The 19580-nt window shown below is 42.8% G+C and overlaps 2 protein-coding genes across 3 annotated transcripts in view; one reads left to right on the plus strand and one right to left on the minus strand.

Moving 5' to 3' along the window:
• Positions 1 to 19580, minus strand: part of musk (muscle, skeletal, receptor tyrosine kinase) — a 93825-nt gene that overhangs the window by 46592 nt on the left and 27653 nt on the right. The window lies entirely within an intron of this gene.
• LOC142935541 (uncharacterized) lies at positions 6525 to 10910 on the plus strand. Its single transcript, XM_076079963.1, has 2 exons — positions 6525 to 6790; positions 9095 to 10910. The coding sequence occupies exons 1-2, from the start codon at positions 6619 to 6621 to the stop codon at positions 10654 to 10656; spliced, it is 1734 nt and encodes a 577-aa protein (XP_075936078.1). The 5' UTR covers positions 6525 to 6618; the 3' UTR covers positions 10657 to 10910.

Genomic DNA, 19580 nt, shown 5'->3' on the forward strand with positions numbered 1-19580 from the left:
CAAAGCAATGTCGTTCTAAAGCCCAAGACGGTGATACAAAACGAACGCAGTACAAGGCTAACCAACGCCCTAAAAAAGTCCATCACATAACAAAGACGCCAGGTGAGGAAAAAGAGCACAACTCTTCCAGCAGTGATGATGCTTATGTTTTTGCAGTTGATGCTGACAAGACCTCTGAGCTGCCACAGACTCACATCAAGCTAAATGGCAGTAGTATGCTAGTTTTAATTGATTCAGGAGCCACAGCAAACTGTCTTTGAAACAAGTTTCGAGAAATTGATTCCACGTCCACAACTAAGCCCCACCAGCACCAAGATCTACCCCTTCCGCTCCAAGGTTCCATTGCCTGTCAGTGATGTTTTCAAGTGCAGCGTGGAAAAAGGACAGAAAAGGACATGGTGCACATTCTTTGTAATTAAAGGGGACGGATTCAATATTCTCAGTTACAAAACTTCCAAAGCACTGGGACTGATCAAAATAGTCACAGCAGTATCATCCACACCACAGAGCTGCACAGTCGCAGATGAGCTAGTGGAGAGTCATCCTGTATTGTTTGAAGGGATCGGAAAACTGAAAGACGTTCAGGTAAAGCTTCTGTTGTGGAATATTTCTTATGACTAGTCGGGAGAAGAAAGTGGAGGTTTTCTATCAATATAAAGTAAACAGTTTTGATGAACGATCAAGGTTTGTAAAGTCAATTTATTTGCTTGCAAGCAAAGAGAACAGTCTCACAGACACATTGCAGTGATCTGTAAGAGTGCTCTGCCTAACAGTCACAATGCATGGACATTTATACTCAGACAGCTTCCTGTTATCTGCTTAGCTAACAAGAATACACAAAGAACACAATAAAAGGCAGGTCATCCTTCGAGCCTTAGTATACTTCATTTAAGACAGTCAGGAAGATGCTTTATCTCATGTTTGCAAATCCCTTTGTTCACCGTTTGCCTTACAATAAACAGTTTAAACTCACAACAGATGCTTCCTTTGAAGCCACTGTGACATTGTCAAAATGACCATTGCAGAGACAGGATAGACATTCTTTACCCTCACACATCATATCTGCATGCAAAGGTTTACGCCTTTACAACTTCAGATAACGCGTCACAAAGGAAGTTAAAAGTATTTCAAACAGAGGATCTCTGTTAATCAAAGCCTCTCTGTGTCTGTCTTACGAAGAACAAAGAAACAGTGCACAATGATAACAGATAACAAGACACCTGGATACTAAACTAATTAAAGTCATCTACTGAACCTACAGTTTGGTGTCTGCACTTTTAGGACTTACATTCTTTAAACCTTCACATGAGACTATGACATATTTTCCCATTACACTTCACATAAATCCTGACATTAAGCCTACATGCCAACCACATCCGCCAGAAGGTTGAGGATGAGCTTCAGAAACTGGAGGCAGATGACATCATTGAGGAGGTCACTGGCCCGACACCATGGGTCTCCCCTATTGTCGCTCCTCCCAAGCCTAAAGACCCTGACAAAGTAAGACTTTGTGTTGACATGCGCCAAGCTAACACGGCTATAGAGAGGGAACGCCACATCACTCCCACCATGGACGATGTGATACATGAGTTGAATGGAGCAACTGTGTTTTCCAAACTGTATTTGAGAGCTGGATACCACCAGCTAGAGCTTCATCCAGACAGCAGATACATCACTACCTTCACCACTCACCTTGGATTGAGGCGCTACAAGAGACTGAGTTTTGGCATATCGTCTGCTGCTGAGGTATTTCAAAATGCCATATGCCAAACACTGCAATGTCTCTCTGGTGTGAAAAACCTCAGCAATGACATCATCGTCTACGGTGCCTCCCAGACTGAACATGACAACAACCTCCGAGCACTGTTCCAGAGACTCAGGGAAAGCGGTCTCACACTCAATCGTGACAAATGTGAGTTCAACAAGTCCAGGCTCGAGTTCTTTGGTTTCATCTTCTCTGCAGAGGGTGTCTCAGCTGATCCCAAGAAAGTCATTGCAGTTCAGCAAGCTGCAGACCCCCAGAATCCAGGTGAAATCAGGAGTCTGCTGGGCATGGCCAACTATTGCTCCAGATGTATCAAAGACTTCTCCTCCATTTCAGAACCACTGCGCAAGCTCACCAGAAAAGACACACCCTGGGTATGGGGCCCAGAACAGCAAGTTGCATTACAGACACTGAAAGACAGCCTAACCAGTGACACTACTATGTCATACTTTTACCCAGGTAGAGAGACAGAACTGATTGTGGATGCTAGCCCTGTTGGACTGGGTGCAATCCTCTGCCAAAAAGATGAAAAAGGGGTGAAGTACGTGCTAGCATATGCTAGTCGGTCTCTCAGCGATGTGGAGAGGAGATACTCCCAAACAGAATAGGAGGCGCTGGCCATTGTGTGGAGCTGTGAGCATTTCCACCTGTACATCTATGGTCATCCTTTAACTCTAGTGACAGATCACAAAGCACTGGAAATCATATGGAACAATCCCAGGTCAAAACCACCCGCCAGGATTGAGAGATGGGGACTGAGGATTCAGCCCTACAACTTCAAGGTGGAATACCGAAAGGGAGCCGACAACCCAGCTGACTATGGGTACATCCCAAGTCTCTTAATTGCATCCCCGTTTCCCTCACTTGGGTCCTTTCCTTGCATCTTAGTCCCTCCCACCAGGGATGCATGGAGGAAACCATGCGAGGAGAGAGGAACGAGGAAATATGTTTTAAGAGTCATGAGACGTCCTTTCCTCAGTTGCGTCACGTGAAGCGACGTCTGTTTCTGATGACGGAGGATCAGCTGATCACAGCTGGATCAGCTGTCAGTCGGCTTTAAGCTGGAGAGACTTTTGAGAAGTTTGTGTCTGTTCACATGATCACTGTACTTAATAATAGTAACTAATAATACTAATAACTAATAAAGACACAGTAATCACCACTGTAGAGGTGTTTCTCTCTGTAGTCTGTTAACAAACTGTGTCCTGTGTTCTGTTTATAAGCGCAGGATCCATTTCTACCGGCGGAATGCGATCGTCTTATTTATGAATTATTTGCGTCTGTACGTTTTGAAATTCAGATTGTGACGTCGATATTAAATAACCCAGAATATGATTATTGTTTCTCTTAAATGATAAAACTCATCAAACCCGACAATCAGGAATGAACAGCCTCACATGACTGAATGAAATGATGATAAATGATGTAAAAAGTGTTTCGTCTCTCCAGCTCTCTCTGACTTTAATTGTTTCCATAATAAAAGTTCAGATCATGAAAACACAAATCTTTCTAATAAATGAAGAAAGTTGTTTGTGGTCCTTTTGTTGTTCAGTCTACACTGAACATTTATTTAAACCAGATGTTGAATCAGAAAACGAATCAAATATAAAGCTTGAGTTTAATCTGTGATCCGTCTTCACTGTTTACATGTTGAAAAAAAATCTCATCAGTCCGATCGGCTGCAGCGTCCAATCACATAACAGATGAACAATGAGGGGGCGTGTCGGCCATTAAAAGACTTCCTGTAAGTCTGTTCTCGTGGGTCCTCGCTCATGGCTCCTCAGAGATCCCTCCTCCTTCCTCCATCCTCGATCCTCAGAGCTAAATAAGAGCTTTGGGACGGCCGTCAATATGGCGGCGCAGAACAACTTCCGGTTCAAGCGAGGATCGAGGAGCGAGGAAATGAGAATGTACCCTTGGGATGTACCCTATATGTCTCGTCATCCTATCTTGTCTCAGACAGCTGACAGTACATGTGCAGCAAAGGTAGCAGAGGAGTATGTGAACTTCATTGCAAGTCATGCAACACCTAAAGCCATGACACTCACGGAGATCAAGAGAGAGACACTCGCTGACCCAATCCTTCAAGAGATTAGTGCTCACATCAGACACAACACATGGCACCAGAGTGACAAGTCACGACATGCTGACATAGTAAAGCAGTTCAGACAAGTTAGCAGTGAACTAACAACATCACATGCATCAGACATTGTACTGCGGGGCACTAGAATAGTAATTCCCACGGCCCTACAAGATAGAGTGTTACAGCTAGCCCATGAAGGACATCAGGGCATTGTCAAAACCAAATCCCTACTCAGAACCAAGGTTTGGTTTCCAGACATTGATCGCAAAGCAGAAGCAGTAGTACGCAGTTGTCTTGCATGTCAAGCAAACACGCCAGTTGCACATACTGAGCCACTAAAAATGTCCGTTCTGCCAGAAGCTCCTTGGCATAGTGTTAGTGCAGACTTCTATGGACCACTTCCAACTGGAGAGTACTTGCTTGTCATCACGGATGATTACACACGCTACCCAGTTGTAGAGAGCATAAGGTCAACCTCGGCTAACACAGTTATTCCGGTCATGGACAAAGTTTTCTCCATGTTTGGGATCCCCAGAGTTGTGAAAACTGATAATGGTCCCCCATTCAACAGTGACCAGTTCTCCCAGTTTGCAGAGCATCTAGGATTCCACCACCGCCGGATCACACCGCTGTGGCCTCAAGCTAATGCTACAGCTGAAAGATTCATGCGCACCCTAGGCAAAGCTATTCGTGTGGCCGAAACACAAGGCATTCCCTGGAAACAACGACTGAACATCTTTCTACGTGAGTATCGATCCACACCTCACAGCACAACAGAAAGCTCACCTGCTGAACTGTTGTTCCAACGTAAAATGTACACAAAGATTCCTTCAATCGCTCACACTGCAAGGAACTGTTCAGACTCTGAAGTGAGAGCAAGGGACAACAAGGCTAAAGCCAAGATGAAATCTCATGCAGACTCTCATCGTAATGCTACACCACACACTCTCACTCCAGGTGACGCTGTGCTTCATCGTCAGCCCAAGCACAACAAGCTCACTGCACCGTATAACAGTAAGCCATACACGGTGACCAAAGTCAAAGGCTCCATGATCACAGCAGCCAGAAGTGGACACTTCATTGTCAGGAATTCTTCATTCTTCAAGAAGATCACTCCAGAAGTAATGGACATCTCACCAGATCCCGATGATGAGGATTGTGATTACAGTGATGCCTCAAATACCTCAACAACACCGAGATACCCCTCAAGGCACAACAGACGTCCTCCCGCCTACCTACAGGACTATAGGTAGATTATGGACTGTTAAACGTGGACAATCTCTTGGCTGCATACAATAAATATGCTCAGGGACATGGACACTAATTTTATCTGTTGTGAACTTAAAAAGGTACTGATTTAGCCAAGTTTGAGAAGTTAAGTGTTTGTTAAACATTTCTATAAGACAGAGTGTAAAATTTATGTTTTAAGGGATAGAGTTAATACAGAGCTGCCATACCCCTAGATGAGTACAATGTTCAGTACAGTAAATAGAGTTGTTGAAGTTTGAGTAATATGTAAGAGCAAGCCTAGTTTAAGAATGTCAAGTTTTAGGTATTTCTTTAAAAATAAAAAAAGGGCAATGTGATGTTCACAGTAGAACCACGCCACCTTGTGGGCGGAACAAGATATACACGGTCAGTCAGCAAGATCACATGAACAGCGTGTATACGAAGCTCGGAATAAAAGCCTGTTGCAGTGCATCAAGTCGTTGTTCGTCTGGGTCATAATTACAATACAGAAACATTACAACACCTGTCAAACAAATCCTCAAAACCCCCATAAGCGTAGCTCCTATTGCTCCGATATTAAAGCTGGAGAGGAAGGATGACTTGAAGAACTGATCATGTGAAAATTGTGTCTGTAGTGTAAAAAATCTGGCTTCACTGGCAATCTAGAAACGGGGTACCGTGTTTTGTGGAAGATGTTCTTGAAGTAAGATTTAGCAGATAGTTGGTTTTCCTCTCAATTAAAAGCTGTTTTTCCAAATGTGTAAATCTGTTGGATTCCACTCTCATTCTTCTAGACCAGCACACGAATAGCTAACTTTTTACTGAAAAATAATGCATGAAGAGTGAAAATTGTGGAGTCAGTGGCAAAAGACAAATATCTTTTTTCACAAGAATCTCAAGCTGCTCTTCACTCTAGCAGTGACATCACACTCTGAGCTGTGCAATACACACACATTATAAAGTCAGAAAAGGACTGAAAAAAATCATAAAAGTTTAAATATGACAGTTCAAAAAGTATAAAACATATCAGAAAGCTTATAACATACAATAATAGCTCATGGTTTTCTCAACATTTTAAAGTTGAAATGGTGTCTGTAGCTGAACGTATGAGGAAGAAGAAGGATTTGAAAGTTGAAGAAGTTGAGGAGGATTTGAAAATGTTCTCCATTCAAAACATTTTTTCAAAAAGCTTAAAGGTTAAAAACATAAAACGTCGTAGCCGGCATGTCCTTAAAGAGCTGAACATTTTGATAGTTGAACGGTTTCTGTAGCTTAAGAAATGTGGAAGGAGATGCCTGCCAAAAAACGCTGAATCAGCATTCCAACAAATATGGTGTTTCAAACTCCAGTGCAGTAGGCGGCGGTATGCACGTGCTATCAGTTTGATATCTGCCATTCAAACCGAGAGAAGAAGGAGAACTCCGTTCTAACCGAACTCAGCGGAAGTAAACACAACACACGCCTTACCTGTATGCACGTGCAGGGATAGCCACAGTGTTGTATTCGCGCAGATGCATATTTCATTTGTTTTTACACAACAATGTCTTCAGTTGAGTATTTGAGAGAGTTTGTCAACGAGCGACTATCTGCTGCTGCTGAAGAAATATTCAGAGTTTTTGAAAAAACTATCTTCGAGTACGAGGAAGAGATGGACCGTCAGCGCAGACTGTTGGATATCGCTTGGAAACCTGTAATAAAGTTACACAGGATAGGTGAGTACAACGTCATCATTGTAATACCACTAAACAGAGAAATGCCACTTAATTAAAATTGTTTAAATGTGTGCTGGTATTAATCAATGCTGCATTCACGTGGATTCAGGCAGATGGTAGACAGCAAACCAGGGCCCCATTCCTCGTACGTGGTTCAGCAACCGGTCGATCAAATGTCCTATTAGCAGCCTAAATTAACGAGATGATTATGTCGGTTTCTCCAAGGCTGATCCTCTCAAACAGTCTCGTTAATTCGACCCAGACGATCAGGATAATTGCGCGTGCCCGTCCTACGTCAAAAGGGGGAAGCGTCGATCACCGAAACCATGATTTTCTAACAGTACAATGTTAAATAAACTTAAAGAAAGAGCCTCTTTTTACTCCGCTGACGAGCAGGAGATGATCATGAACGCATATGAGGAATTCAAGACCATAATCACGGCTAAATCTAACACTGCCACCGCTGCGAGGGCGAGACAAGAAGCACGGCAAAATATCACAGACAACTTAAATGCGTAAGTGTTGGGAAATGTATCGGCTAATTGTAATGCCTCATCACCCCAATCAATCAGATTATATGTCTTTAAATGTGACTGCTGGCAGTAGGCTTAATGGCTCATTGGATGATTCTTATCATCCAATGAGATATAGCGGAAATAATTATCTCAACTCTTTCAGAATAAGTAGATAAAACAAGCCCAAAGAGTATCTAATTGATACTCATTAATATGAGGATATATGTACTGTATGCGCGTATGTATCATGTAGCCTACTATATATATGTGTATATACATGTCTGTGTAGATTACCATATAGAACTAGGAGTTTGAATCTGTGTGTGTGAATCTCTGTATGGGCGGATCAGTGTGTGTGTATTATTCATGATCAGAAATTCAATCAATTGAAGCAGTGAAAAGAAATAGTGTGATTCTCTCTATTCTTATCATGAGTCCACCTTAATCATTTTCTACAACAATGATATGCTGGTGTACTAATAACACTGTCATATAATTATGAGTGCTTTTAACCCCATGTATGCAACGCAGCCATCAAGAGGACATGGGAGCAAGTAAACACTATAAGCACAAACGCATTATTCAGAATGGTGAGTCAATATGTGCCATGGTAATGTATTGAACACATCCATCAGTTCATTAAGCGCTAAATAAACTTTACGAACAGCACGGCATGCAGCGGCTTTCCCGATGTTCTCCGCATCGCCGACATTGTACAAAAATGTACCACTCGCAGAACAGCTCAAGGCTGCATCCAGTGTGTGAGACAGTCGGTGCTCGGCTGCAGCGTGTGGTGTTCAATGTATGGCTCCAGAAGGTCTGTAAATAAATGATTCCTTGTCGGCAGAATGGATAGCGCTCGTATAGGAAGTCATCATGATGTGATAACGGATCTTGGCGATGTGGAAGAACTCTCTCCCTATAAAACACTAATCTAACTAATATCGCTCCTTCATCAGTGGATCTCTGAGGAAGGGAGCTGTACATTAATGCAATAGAGGCTTCTTAGTTTGCTCAGCTGGTTTTAATGGATCACCATGTGTCTCACTTTACATGCATTTCTGGAACTCCCGTATAACCCCCAGTATATGCACAAGCGCATTAGACTACCGTAAATGACAGGAGCTGCCATTTCTTCCGGGGGAGTGACCAGCTTATCCAGCTACCCTCACTTAGCCTGCCCCGGAGCAGGTTCAAGCTTATGGATGTGTTGCCATGGTGATTTTGCCGAACTTGCTTCGTGGAACCGAAAAGCCTGATCTACGTCATCTTATCCTGAAAAGTGTCCGGCTAACTAAGTTAGCCACGAACGAGGAACGGGGCCCAGGTCTTGTTAGATGAGAACAGGTTGGTAACATCAGGTGAGGCAGACAGAAAATACTGGAAACGGTACACTTGTCGTCCAAAGTTTAAAAAAAAGTTTTCTCTTTTTGTCATAATGGAATAATATATATTTGGTCTAACTATTTAGTGACTATTGTTTTATTTAATTATTCACAGACTGTAGCGTTATATAGCTAAAACATGTGCTTTATCTTAATAATCGATTGCAAACTTAAGCAACTATCTCCAGTGTGAGGGAGCTACGTAACATTCGGTTGCAAATTCTATTTATTCCAATACTGATCCCGGTATTCTCTTCCGGGTTCACCTAATTTTACCGTCCTGTCCTCGTCCACTGTCATGATATCTGGTGTGCTGTATGCCTGGTTTCATGTGAATGCACTGTTTGCATTTTTCCTTCAACATCACAGTCGTATCCTATTGATGTTGCTCTCTGTCCCTCCAGAGCTCCCACAGCAACATGTCTGTAAGGAGGAGGAGGTTCTCTCCGACCAGCAGCTCTGTATTCAGGAGAGGAACTCCAGTCTGGACCAAGAGGACCCAGATCCTCCACAGATCAAAGAGGAACAGGAGGAACTCTGCACCAGTCAGGAGGGAGAGCAGCTTGAGCTGAAGCAGGAGACTGAGACCTTCATGTTGACTCCTAATGAGGAAAGTAACCACACTGAACCAGAACCAACAAGAGACCCCCAGCTCCTCTCCAACAACTCTCATGTAGCTGAGAGCCAAGATCAGAAAGGAAGCGAGCATGAAGACTCAGAATCAACTAGCGATTCAGAGCCAGAACCAAAGAAAAGACAACAGAAAAGCAGAAGTCACTGTAACGATATTAACAACTTGTCAAAGACTTGCAGTGATCCTCAAACAGGTAAAGCACTTTTCCAATGTGACACGTGTGGAGAAGCTTTCAAGTTCAGGTCGCATTTCGACAAACACCTGAGAACCCACTCAGATGAGAAGTCACATTGTTGCAGCTTCTGTGAGAAAAGATTCAGTAAGATATCCTCATTGAAGGCTCATCAAAAAATCCACACAAGTGACAAGCTGTATTCTTGCAAAACATGTGGAAATGATTTCATACGAAGAAGTGACATGTTGGTTCACATGAGAACACACACAGGTGAGAAGCCGTATTCTTGCAAAACATGTGGAAAAGATTTCAGACGAAGAAGTACCATGTTGGTTCACATGAGAACACACACAGGTGAGAAGCCGTATTCTTGCAAAACATGTGGAAAAGATTTTGGACGTAGTAGTAACTTGATAGAACACATGAGAACACACACAGATGAGAAGCCGTATTCTTGCAAAACATGTGGCAAAGATTTCAGACAAAGAGGTGCCATGTTGGTTCACATGAGAACACACACAGGTGAGAAGCCGTATTCTTGCAAAACATGTGGAAATGATTTCAGACAAAGAGGTGCCATGTTGGTTCACATGAGAACACACACAGGTGAGAAGCCGTATTCTTGCAAAACATGTGGAAAAGAGTTCAGACAAAGCGGTGTCATGTTGGCTCACATGAGAACACACACAGGTGAGAAGCAGTATTCTTGCAAAACATGTGGAAATGATTTCATACGAAGAAGTGACATGTTGGTTCACATGAGAACACACACAGGTGAGAAGCAGTATTCTTGCAAAACATGTGGAAAAGATTTCAGACGAAGAAGTACCATGTTGGTTCACATGAGAACACACACAGGTGAGAAGCCGTATTCTTGCAAAACATGTGGAAAAGATTTTGGACAAAGTAGTCACCTGATAGAACACATGAGAACACACACAGGTGAGAAGCCGTATTCTTGCAAAACATGTGGAAAAGATTTCAGACAAAGATGTACCATGTTGGTTCACATGAGAACACACACAGGTGAGAAGCCGTATTCTTGCAAAACATGTGGACAAGAGTTCAGACACAGAGGTGACATGTTGGTTCACATGACAAGAGCCCACACGGGAGGAGCCGTACCTCTGAAAGACCTGCGGGAAGAGATACTGTGATTGCCATCAATTGGCAAGGCATAAAAGATTGCATACAGACAAGTAGCCTTGTATTTGCAAAATACACGGGAGACAATTCAGTTCTTGAGTTCATTGTTCCTGCAAATGTTTGACCAATTTGATTTTTCTTTTGTTTTTAGAATGTATTTACTTCAGTAATCTGAGTAGATTGTGAACAGTGATGTTTAGGCTGAGAGCCTCTCTGTATTGGTGAGTCAGTCATTTTGTCATCAGTACAATAGACAACTTTTCTTTTTTGTCTACGTTTCATTTATTTTATATTTTTTATTTCTTGTAATCGCATCAACTTGATGAAATTGTTTTGGGTTTTAGAGGTGGCACACAAACACAAATTGTAGATGGTGTGCTACATGGTGCTGTGAAAGAATCTGCCTCAGCAATAGTAAGGAAAAGTGAATGAACAGTGAGGATCAGGGCTCAAAGGGAAGTGAGCAACGAAATGCCCTTTTTTGATCTCATGTTTGTATTCTAACAATAAAGCGTTGGGAGGTGATGATGTAAGAATACCAGATTCACACTGAGGTCTAAAGCTTTACGTATATTCTGTTCATCAAGGCTGCAGATGTGTCTCACTGACCTCGAGAGTAAAAGTAGTCATAGTGAAGAATAGTTATTCTACGAGTGTTATACCATGTGAGAGGTGTTTCAATGTTTCATCTCACTGGCTGTAGATTGTTAATTAATGATTTAATACCGTAGCTGATGGATCCTGATAGTTCGATCATTGGAGCTGCCTTATGTTGAACAAGCTGTGGTGGAATGTAACTACATTTACCTAAATACTGTATTGATGTACAACGTTTTGTCCTCAGATGGTGAAGATTTCATGGAAATTACACATGAAATATTGAACATTAGAAAATAAAAATCGATTTGAAGGTATTTGTACTTTGATTCTGCCTACTTTCATTGTATGTTCCATATACTTTACAGGCAAATATTGTACTTTTTAGTCCACTACATTTATTTGACAGCTATAGTTATTTGCTGATTAAGATTTTTACAAAATCTGTGGGGCTTTTATTTTGAAACGGGGGAGGGGAAAAGTCCTCTAAAAATCTCTAAGACCTGAATGACTGTATGAGAGAGAGACACAGAGTGAAAGAGACACAGACATAAAGATAGAGGAGAGCGAGAGACAGAGAGAGAGGGAGGGAGACAGACAGTTTGATGGAGTGAGGGGGACAGACAGGTCTAACGATCTTGCCCTGAATATCTCCAAGTCATGTGTGTCTGTGTTTATCAACTTCACTAATTAGCTCAATCAAAAACACCTGTGTGCCTGCAGCCTTAACGTGGAGATAAAGCTGTGAAATACCTGTGATATTCACAGTAGAACCACGCCACCTTGTGGGCGGAACAAGATATACACGGTCAGTCAGCAAGACCGCATGAACAGCGTGTATACGAAGCTCGGAATAAAAGCCTGTTGCAGTGCATCAAGTCGTTGTTCGTCTGGGTCATAATTACAATACAGAAACATTACATTGGCGACGAGGAGTAAACGGAAGGACTCGAAGAGAAAAAAAATGAGGGGAGAACGACGGACATGCGGATGAGTGCGGCTAGGCCAAGCTAGCTAAGCTAACACAGACACGTGGATGGTAGTCGGCACACCGCAGCAAGAATGGCAGGAAACACCGCTGCTCTCCCACCTTTCGACACCGAAACTGACCCTGTCTCTGTCGGATCTCGCTGGAATAAATGGGTGCAAAGGTTTGAAAATTACACCACTGCAATGAACATTGGCGGAGATGCTAGGCTCAAAGCGTTATTGCTACATATAGCAGGAGAACGAGTGCATGATATTTACGACACATTAGCAGCAGAAGATGACGAATATGCAGACACAAAGCAGAAGTTATCTGGATATTTCTCTCCTAAGAAAAACGTACAGTATCAAGTGTATATCTTCAGAAAAACTGTACAGGAACCAGGAGAAAATTTGGACAGTTATCACACTAGGCTGAGGATGTTAGCTAAGAACTGTGAATTTGCAAGTGTCGAGGCAGAGATTAAAACGCAAATCATACAAAGCTGTACATCATCCAGGCTACGCAGGAAAGCGCTAAGGGAGCCTGACCTTAGCCTAGATGAGCTTCTTGATCATGGAACAACACTGGAACTGTCTGAAATGCAAGCGACTGGCATAGAAAGAGGCTCAACAGCTACAGTCAACTGGTTGGATCAAAAGACTACGCAGACGCATCCAAACAGCAGATGGTCGGAAAGAAGACGTTCTGACAACAGCTGCAGGAACTGTGGAAGTAGATATCCTCATGATGGTGAATGCCCTGCTAGAAACAAACAATGCAGAGCCTGTGGTAAACTAAACCATTTTGCAAAGCAATGTCGTTCTAAAGCCCAAGACGGTGATACAAAACGAACGCAGTACAAGGCTAACCAACGCCCTAAAAAAGTCCATCACATAACAAAGACGCCAGGTGAGGAAAAAGAGCACAACTCTTCCAGCAGTGATGATGCTTATGTTTTTGCAGTTGATGCTGACAAGACCTCTGAGCTGCCACAGACTCACATCAAGCTAAATGGCAGTAGTATGCTAGTTTTAATTGATTCAGGAGCCACAGCAAACTGTCTTTGAAACAAGTTTCGAGAAATTGATTCCACGTCCACAACTAAGCCCCACCAGCACCAAGATCTACCCCTTCCGCTCCAAGGTTCCATTGCCTGTCAGTGATGTTTTCAAGTGCAGCGTGGAAAAAGGACAGAAAAGGACATGGTGCACATTCTTTGTAATTAAAGGGGACGGATTCAATATTCTCAGTTACAAAACTTCCAAAGCACTGGGACTGATCAAAATAGTCACAGCAGTATCATCCACACCACAGAGCTGCACAGTCGCAGATGAGCTAGTGGAGAGTCATCCTGTATTGTTTCAAGGGATCGGAAAACTGAAAGACGTTCAGGTAAAGCTTCTGTTGTGGAATATTTCTTATGACTAGTCGGGAGAAGAAAGTGGAGGTTTTCTATCAATATAAAGTAAACAGTTTTGATGAACGATCAAGGTTTGTAAAGTCAATTTATTTGCTTGCAAGCAAAGAGAACAGTCTCACAGACACATTGCAGTGATCTGTAAGAGTGCTCTGCCTAACAGTCACAATGCATGGACATTTATACTCAGACAGCTTCCTGTTATCTGCTTAGCTAACAAGAATACACAAAGAACACAATAAAAGGCAGGTCATCCTTCGAGCCTTAGTATACTTCATTTAAGACAGTCAGGAAGATGCTTTATCTCATGTTTGCAAATCCCTTTGTTCACCGTTTGCCTTACAATAAACAGTTTAAACTCACAACAGATGCTTCCTTTGAAGCCACTGTGACATTGTCAAAATGACCATTGCAGAGACAGGATAGACATTCTTTACCCTCACACATCATATCTGCATGCAAAGGTTTACGCCTTTACAACTTCAGATAACGCGTCACAAAGGAAGTTAAAAGTATTTCAAACAGAGGATCTCTGTTAATCAAAGCCTCTCTGTGTCTGTCTTACGAAGAACAAAGAAACAGTGCACAATGATAACAGATAACAAGACACCTGGATACTAAACTAATTAAAGTCATCTACTGAACCTACAGTTTGGTGTCTGCACTTTTAGGACTTACATTCTTTAAACCTTCACATGAGACTATGACATATTTTCCCATTACACTTCACATAAATCCTGACATTAAGCCTACATGCCAACCACATCCGCCAGAAGGTTGAGGATGAGCTTCAGAAACTGGAGGCAGATGACATCATTGAGGAGGTCACTGGCCCGACACCATGGGTCTCCCCTATTGTCGCTCCTCCCAAGCCTAAAGACCCTGACAAAGTAAGACTTTGTGTTGACATGCGCCAAGCTAACACGGCTATAGAGAGGGAACGCCACATCACTCCCACCATGGACGATGTGATACATGAGTTGAATGGAGCAACTGTGTTTTCCAAACTGTATTTGAGAGCTGGATACCACCAGCTAGAGCTTCATCCAGACAGCAGATACATCACTACCTTCACCACTCACCTTGGATTGAGGCGCTACAAGAGACTGAGTTTTGGCATATCGTCTGCTGCTGAGGTATTTCAAAATGCCATATGCCAAACACTGCAATGTCTCTCTGGTGTGAAAAACCTCAGCAATGACATCATCGTCTACGGTGCCTCCCAGACTGAACATGACAACAACCTCCGAGCACTGTTCCAGAGACTCAGGGAAAGCGGTCTCACACTCAATCGTGACAAATGTGAGTTCAACAAGTCCAGGCTCGAGTTCTTTGGTTTCATCTTCTCTGCAGAGGGTGTCTCAGCTGATCCCAAGAAAGTCATTGCAGTTCAGCAAGCTGCAGACCCCCAGAATCCAGGTGAAATCAGGAGTCTGCTGGGCATGGCCAACTATTGCTCCAGATGTATCAAAGACTTCTCCTCCATTTCAGAACCACTGCGCAAGCTCACCAGAAAAGACACACCCTGGGTATGGGGCCCAGAACAGCAAGTTGCATTACAGACACTGAAAGACAGCCTAACCAGTGACACTACTATGTCATACTTTTACCCAGGTAGAGAGACAGAACTGATTGTGGATGCTAGCCCTGTTGGACTGGGTGCAATCCTCTGCCAAAAAGATGAAAAAGGGGTGAAGTACGTGCTAGCATATGCTAGTCGGTCTCTCAGCGATGTGGAGAGGAGATACTCCCAAACAGAATAGGAGGCGCTGGCCATTGTGTGGAGCTGTGAGCATTTCCACCTGTACATCTATGGTCATCCTTTAACTCTAGTGACAGATCACAAAGCACTGGAAATCATATGGAACAATCCCAGGTCAAAACCACCCGCCAGGATTGAGAGATGGGGACTGAGGATTCAGCCCTACAACTTCAAGGTGGAATACCGAAAGGGAGCCGACAACCCAGCTGACTATGGGTACATCCCAAGTCTCTTAATTGCATCCCCGTTTCCCTCACTTGGGTCCTTTCCTTGCATCTTAGTCCCTCCCACCAGGGATGCATGGAGGAAACCATGCGAGGAGAGAGGAACGAGGAAATATGTTTTAAGAGTCATGAGACGTCCTTTCCTCAGTTGCGTCACGTGAAGCGACGTCTGTTTCTGATGACGGAGGATCAGCTGATCACAGCTGGATCAGCTGTCAGTCGGCTTTAAGCTGGAGAGACTTTTGAGAAGTTTGTGTCTGTTCACATGATCACTGTACTTAATAATAGTAACTAATAATACTAATAACTAATAAAGACACAGTAATCACCACTGTAGAGGTGTTTCTCTCTGTAGTCTGTTAACAAACTGTGTCCTGTGTTCTGTTTATAAGCGCAGGATCCATTTCTACCGGCGGAATGCGATCGTCTTATTTATGAATTATTTGCGTCTGTACGTTTTGAAATTCAGATTGTGACGTCGATATTAAATAACCCAGAATATGATTATTGTTTCTCTTAAATGATAAAACTCATCAAACCCGACAATCAGGAATGAACAGCCTCACATGACTGAATGAAATGATGATAAATGATGTAAAAAGTGTTTCGTCTCTCCAGCTCTCTCTGACTTTAATTGTTTCCATAATAAAAGTTCAGATCATGAAAACACAAATCTTTCTAATAAATGAAGAAAGTTGTTTGTGGTCCTTTTGTTGTTCAGTCTACACTGAACATTTATTTAAACCAGATGTTGAATCAGAAAACGAATCAAATATAAAGCTTGAGTTTAATCTGTGATCCGTCTTCACTGTTTACATGTTGAAAAAAAATCTCATCAGTCCGATCGGCTGCAGCGTCCAATCACATAACAGATGAACAATGAGGGGGCGTGTCGGCCATTAAAAGACATCCTGTAAGTCTGTTCTCGTGGGTCCTCGCTCATGGCTCCTCAGAGATCCCTCCTCCTTCCTCCATCCTCGATCCTCAGAGCTAAATAAGAGCTTTGGGACGGCCGTCAATATGGCGGCGCAGAACAACTTCCGGTTCAAGCGAGGATCGAGGAGCGAGGAAATGAGAATTAAGAGACTTGGGATGTACCCTATATGTCTCGTCATCCTATCTTGTCTCAGACAGCTGACAGTACATGTGCAGCAAAGGTAGCAGAGGAGTATGTGAACTTCATTGCAAGTCATGCAACACCTAAAGCCATGACACTCACGGAGATCAAGAGAGAGACACTCGCTGACCCAATCCTTCAAGAGATTAGTGCTCACATCAGACACAACACATGGCACCAGAGTGACAAGTCACGACATGCTGACATAGTAAAGCAGTTCAGACAAGTTAGCAGTGAACTAACAACATCACATGCATCAGACATTGTACTGCGGGGCACTAGAATAGTAATTCCCACGGCCCTACAAGATAGAGTGTTACAGCTAGCCCATGAAGGACATCAGGGCATTGTCAAAACCAAATCCCTACTCAGAACCAAGGTTTGGTTTCCAGACATTGATCGCAAAGCAGAAGCAGTAGTACGCAGTTGTCTTGCATGTCAAGCAAACACGCCAGTTGCACATACTGAGCCACTAAAAATGTCCGTTCTGCCAGAAGCTCCTTGGCATAGTGTTAGTGCAGACTTCTATGGACCACTTCCAACTGGAGAGTACTTGCTTGTCATCACGGATGATTACACACGCTACCCAGTTGTAGAGAGCATAAGGTCAACCTCGGCTAACACAGTTATTCCGGTCATGGACAAAGTTTTCTCCATGTTTGGGATCCCCAGAGTTGTGAAAACTGATAATGGTCCCCCATTCAACAGTGACCAGTTCTCCCAGTTTGCAGAGCATCTAGGATTCCACCACCGCCGGATCACACCGCTGTGGCCTCAAGCTAATGCTACAGCTGAAAGATTCATGCGCACCCTAGGCAAAGCTATTCGTGTGGCCGAAACACAAGGCATTCCCTGGAAACAACGACTGAACATCTTTCTACGTGAGTATCGATCCACACCTCACAGCACAACAGAAAGCTCACCTGCTGAACTGTTGTTCCAACGTAAAATGTACACAAAGATTCCTTCAATCGCTCACACTGCAAGGAACTGTTCAGACTCTGAAGTGAGAGCAAGGGACAACAAGGCTAAAGCCAAGATGAAATCTCATGCAGACTCTCATCGTAATGCTACACCACACACTCTCACTCCAGGTGACGCTGTGCTTCATCGTCAGCCCAAGCACAACAAGCTCACTGCACCGTATAACAGTAAGCCATACACGGTGACCAAAGTCAAAGGCTCCATGATCACAGCAGCCAGAAGTGGACACTTCATTGTCAGGAATTCTTCATTCTTCAAGAAGATCACTCCAGAAGTAATGGACATCTCACCAGATCCCGATGATGAGGATTGTGATTACAGTGATGCCTCAAATACCTCAACAACACCGAGATACCCCTCAAGGCACAACAGACGTCCTCCCGCCTACCTACAGGACTATAGGTAGATTATGGACTGTTAAACGTGGACAATCTCTTGGCTGCATACAATAAATATGCTCAGGGACATGGACACTAATTTTATCTGTTGTGAACTTAAAAAGGTACTGATTTAGCCAAGTTTGAGAAGTTAAGTGTTTGTTAAACATTTCTATAAGACAGAGTGTAAAATTTATGTTTTAAGGGATAGAGTTAATACAGAGCTGCCATACCCCTAGATGAGTACAATGTTCAGTACAGTAAATAGAGTTGTTGAAGTTTGAGTAATATGTAAGAGCAAGCCTAGTTTAAGAATGTCAAGTTTTAGGTATTTCTTTAAAAATAAAAAAAGGGCAATGTGATGTTCACAGTAGAACCACGCCACCTTGTGGGCGGAACAAGATATACACGGTCAGTCAGCAAGACCGCATGAACAGCGTGTATACGAAGCTCGGAATAAAAGCCTGTTGCAGTGCATCAAGTCGTTGTTCGTCTGGGTCATAATTACAATACAGAAACATTACAACACCTGTCAAACAAATCCTCAAAACCCCCATAAGCGTAGCTCCTATTGCTCCGATATTAAAGCTGGAGAGGAAGGATGACTTGAAGAACTGATCATGTGAAAATTGTGTCTGTAGTGTAAAAAATCTGGCTTCACTGGCAATCTAGAAACGGGGGTACCGTGTTTTGTGGAAGATGTTCTTGAAGTAAGATTTAGCATTGGTCTCTATGGAGCAGATAGTTGGTTTTCCTCTCAATTAAAAGCTGTTTTTCCAAATGTGTAAATCTGTTGGATTCCACTCTCATTCTTCTAGACCAGCACACGAATAGCTAACTTTTTACTGAAAAATAATGCATGAAGAGTGAAAATTGTGGAGTCAGTGGCAAAAGACAAATATCTTTTTTCACAAGAATCTCAAGCTGCTCTTCACTCTAGCAGTGACATCACACTCTGAGCTGTGCAATACACACCCATTATAAAGTCAGAAAAGGACTGAAAAAAATCATAAAAGTTTAAATATGACAGTTCAAAAAGTATAAAACATATCAGAAAGCTTATAACATACAATAATAGCTCATGGTTTTCTCAACATTTTAAAGTTGAAATGGTGTCTGTAGCTGAACGTATGAGGAAGAAGAAGGATTTGAAAGTTGAAGAAGTTGAGGAGGATTTGAAAATGTTCTCCATTCAAAACATTTTTTCAAAAAGCTTAAAGGTTAAAAACATAAAACGTCGTAGCCGGCATGTCCTTAAAGAGCTGAACATTTTGATAGTTGAACGGTTTCTGTAGCTTAAGAAATGTGGAAGGAGATGCCTGCCAAAAAACGCTGAATCAGCATTCCAACAAATATGGTGTTTCAAACTCCAGTGCAGTAGGCGGCGGTATGCACGTGCTATCAGTTTGATATCTGCCATTCAAACCGAGAGAAGAAGGAGAACTCCGTTCTAACCGAACTCAGCGGAAGTAAACACAACACACGCC

The sequence above is a fragment of the Anarhichas minor genome, unplaced genomic scaffold, assembly GCF_050575085.1.
Source record: "Anarhichas minor isolate MPS153535 unplaced genomic scaffold, ASM5057508v1 ptg000073l, whole genome shotgun sequence".
In the NCBI taxonomy this organism is placed as follows: Eukaryota; Metazoa; Chordata; class Actinopteri; order Perciformes; family Anarhichadidae; genus Anarhichas; species Anarhichas minor.

Coding starts and splice junctions, on each gene's coding strand:
- LOC142935541 (XM_076079963.1), top strand. CDS start 6,619: ATGTCTTCAGTTGAGTATTTGAGAGAGTTTGTCAACGAGCGACTATCT. Junction 6,791..9,094: donor AATAAAGTTACACAGGATAG/GTGAGTACAACG, acceptor CTGTCCCTCCAG/AGCTCCCACAGCAACATGTC.